The sequence below is a fragment of the Pteropus vampyrus genome, unplaced genomic scaffold (genome assembly GCF_000151845.1).
Source record: "Pteropus vampyrus isolate Shadow unplaced genomic scaffold, Pvam_2.0 Scaffold253, whole genome shotgun sequence".
NCBI lineage: Eukaryota > Metazoa > Chordata > Mammalia > Chiroptera > Pteropodidae > Pteropus > Pteropus vampyrus.
In genome coordinates, this window is record NW_011889034.1 from 319,195 (window position 1) to 321,275 (window position 2,081).

General features: G+C 63.8%; 1 protein-coding gene across 2 annotated transcripts in view; it reads right to left on the reverse strand.

Annotated features, from left to right (window-relative positions):
* Nucleotides 1-245, reverse strand: part of CTBP1 (C-terminal binding protein 1) — a 15,472-nt gene extending 15,227 nt beyond the window's left edge. For both annotated transcript variants that reach the window (XM_011374683.2, XM_011374682.2), the window contains exon 1: nt 33-245. In XM_011374683.2, coding sequence (XP_011372985.1) covers nt 33-39 — 7 coding nt within the window. In that variant the 5' untranslated portion in view covers nt 40-245. The remainder of the gene's footprint in view (nt 1-32) is intronic.
* Between the last annotated feature and the right edge of the window lie 1,836 nt (nt 246-2,081).

Genomic DNA, 2,081 nt, shown 5'->3' on the forward strand with positions numbered 1-2,081 from the left:
GCTCTGCCGCTGCGCCCTCCGGGAGCCCCTACCTGACATCGCCTACTATGGGCCTGGCTTCCACGACCATGAATCCGGCCGCTCAGAGCGTCTATCTTCAGAGTCCCCGGCAGAACTGCGTCCTGTCACCGGATGCTCAGCCCGCGTCTTTAACCGCGTCGGACCAAAGCGCTCAGGCTCCTGATCCACGGCGACCACTGAAGCCTGCGCCGGGTCCGAGTCTGACTAAAAATCAAACACAGAAGACATGTTAAAACTCTGCCGGGGGTCGACTAGACCGCAGACGCCGGGGGTTCTGCCACATCCTCGCCCACACCCCAGCACAGACGGGACCATGGGACACGCCAGGGTGGACGCAGAGCGAGGCCCAGCCTGAAGACCTAGCCCCAGCGTCACCGCCATGCACGTGGAAACCCCATGGGCTCTGCCCCCCAACACGGGCAGGACCCCGGGGACACCGGGAGCGCAGCTGGGAGGGCCCTGCACGCAGTCCATAGCCAAGTCTGGAAGCTTCTACCTCACGTTCCCAATAGCTTCCTCTGTAACAGGACAGAGAGAGTGGACTTCCAATGAGGCCACCAGGCGGAGGGGCCACAGGATGCATACGAGGACACACGACCCCCAGCTATGGGCTTCCCCAGGTCAGCACACGCACTGTCTGTCCTCCCTCCAGGCAGCCCCCAGAACCAGCTCTGGGTCCAGGCACAGTTCTCCCCATAGGGCTGGCCCGACAGGTGGCTGGACATCAGACTGACGAGGCCCCCAGGCCGCAGGTGTGCGGCAGGCACCGAGCAGGCCTCCGCCCACCGCTGCCTGCAGGGAGACCACGCGGCCCGACCCCACCATGGCCGGGACGACACGGCTGCCGCCTGACCCTGGGGGTGGCACCGGGGCTGGGGCTGCAGCCAGCAGGAGGCCACCACGCGTCCCAGGGGCCACAAGTGCTGCAGGGCCACCCACGTCCCAGTGGCCCCGAGTCTGCACGTTTCCCCTTCACATGCCTTCACATGCAGTCACGTGCTCATACCCATACCTCGTCTTCACCTCCCAGGGGGCTGGGGACACCTGGCCACAGAGAGCATGGTACATGGCTCTCCCCAGGACGTGGGGGAACCACAGACCCTTCCCTCCATGGTGGGCCCTGCACTGGAGCCACACAGTGGGAGGAAGGTCCTGGGGACCAGACCCCCAGTGGGTGGTCTGGGGTCCACGCCAAGCCTTCCTAACCCCATGTGGCCACGTGCACCGAGGCCCCTGCCCCCACTGCGGCCTCTGCTGGCCAGCTCCAGCCTGGCCCTCCCCTGGCCAGGACCACCCTCGGCCATGGCCACCAGAGCTCCTCTCCCAGATCTTCAGTCACAGCTGAGATTTCCTCACGGGCAGGTGGCAGGTCCAGGACAGGGCCCTGGGGCCTTCCCAGCTCTGCCAAGTCAGATGTACCTGTCACACCCCACGCCCACTCCAGATGTGTGCTTGGGGTCAAGCCACATGGACAGTGGCTCCAGGGTGAAGGACTTGATGCTTGGAGGGGCCCCCACGCCCTGAGCTCCCCGACATACAGACTCGCAGCTAGCTACCCTCACCTCATCCCTCAAGAAAACACGAAACACGGGAAATTGAATGTTTTCACGTTGAAATGGTGCACCCCCCCTTTGATTTAACTTTGTCACACATTCAGTGAGTCACAGCTGTCACCCTTCAACCCAAGACATGGGAACTGCTTCACGATAGGGCGACACTCCACCCTGATCGCCACAAGCACGGGGACAGCGGCCCCTGAGGACACAGGCCACCAAACTCAGGTCGGGATGGCCAATGGCAGCTGAGTACATGGGCAGGCCCCCTCCCACGGCCGGCACTCGGCAGAGATGGGAGTGCCACGGACCCCAAAAGGCCTGCAACCCAAGTCTAAATCGTCACCTCTTCATGCTCCACGTGTTCCCAGAGTCACTACAAGCTTATTCCAAAGCAGGGGCGACACCCACCCCTGCAACCAAGGCCTCAAGGCCCTGACCGGCAGGGCCTGCCCCGGTCAGCGTCACTAGTCACCGGTGTCCCTGCACACCTGCTACTCAGCCAGG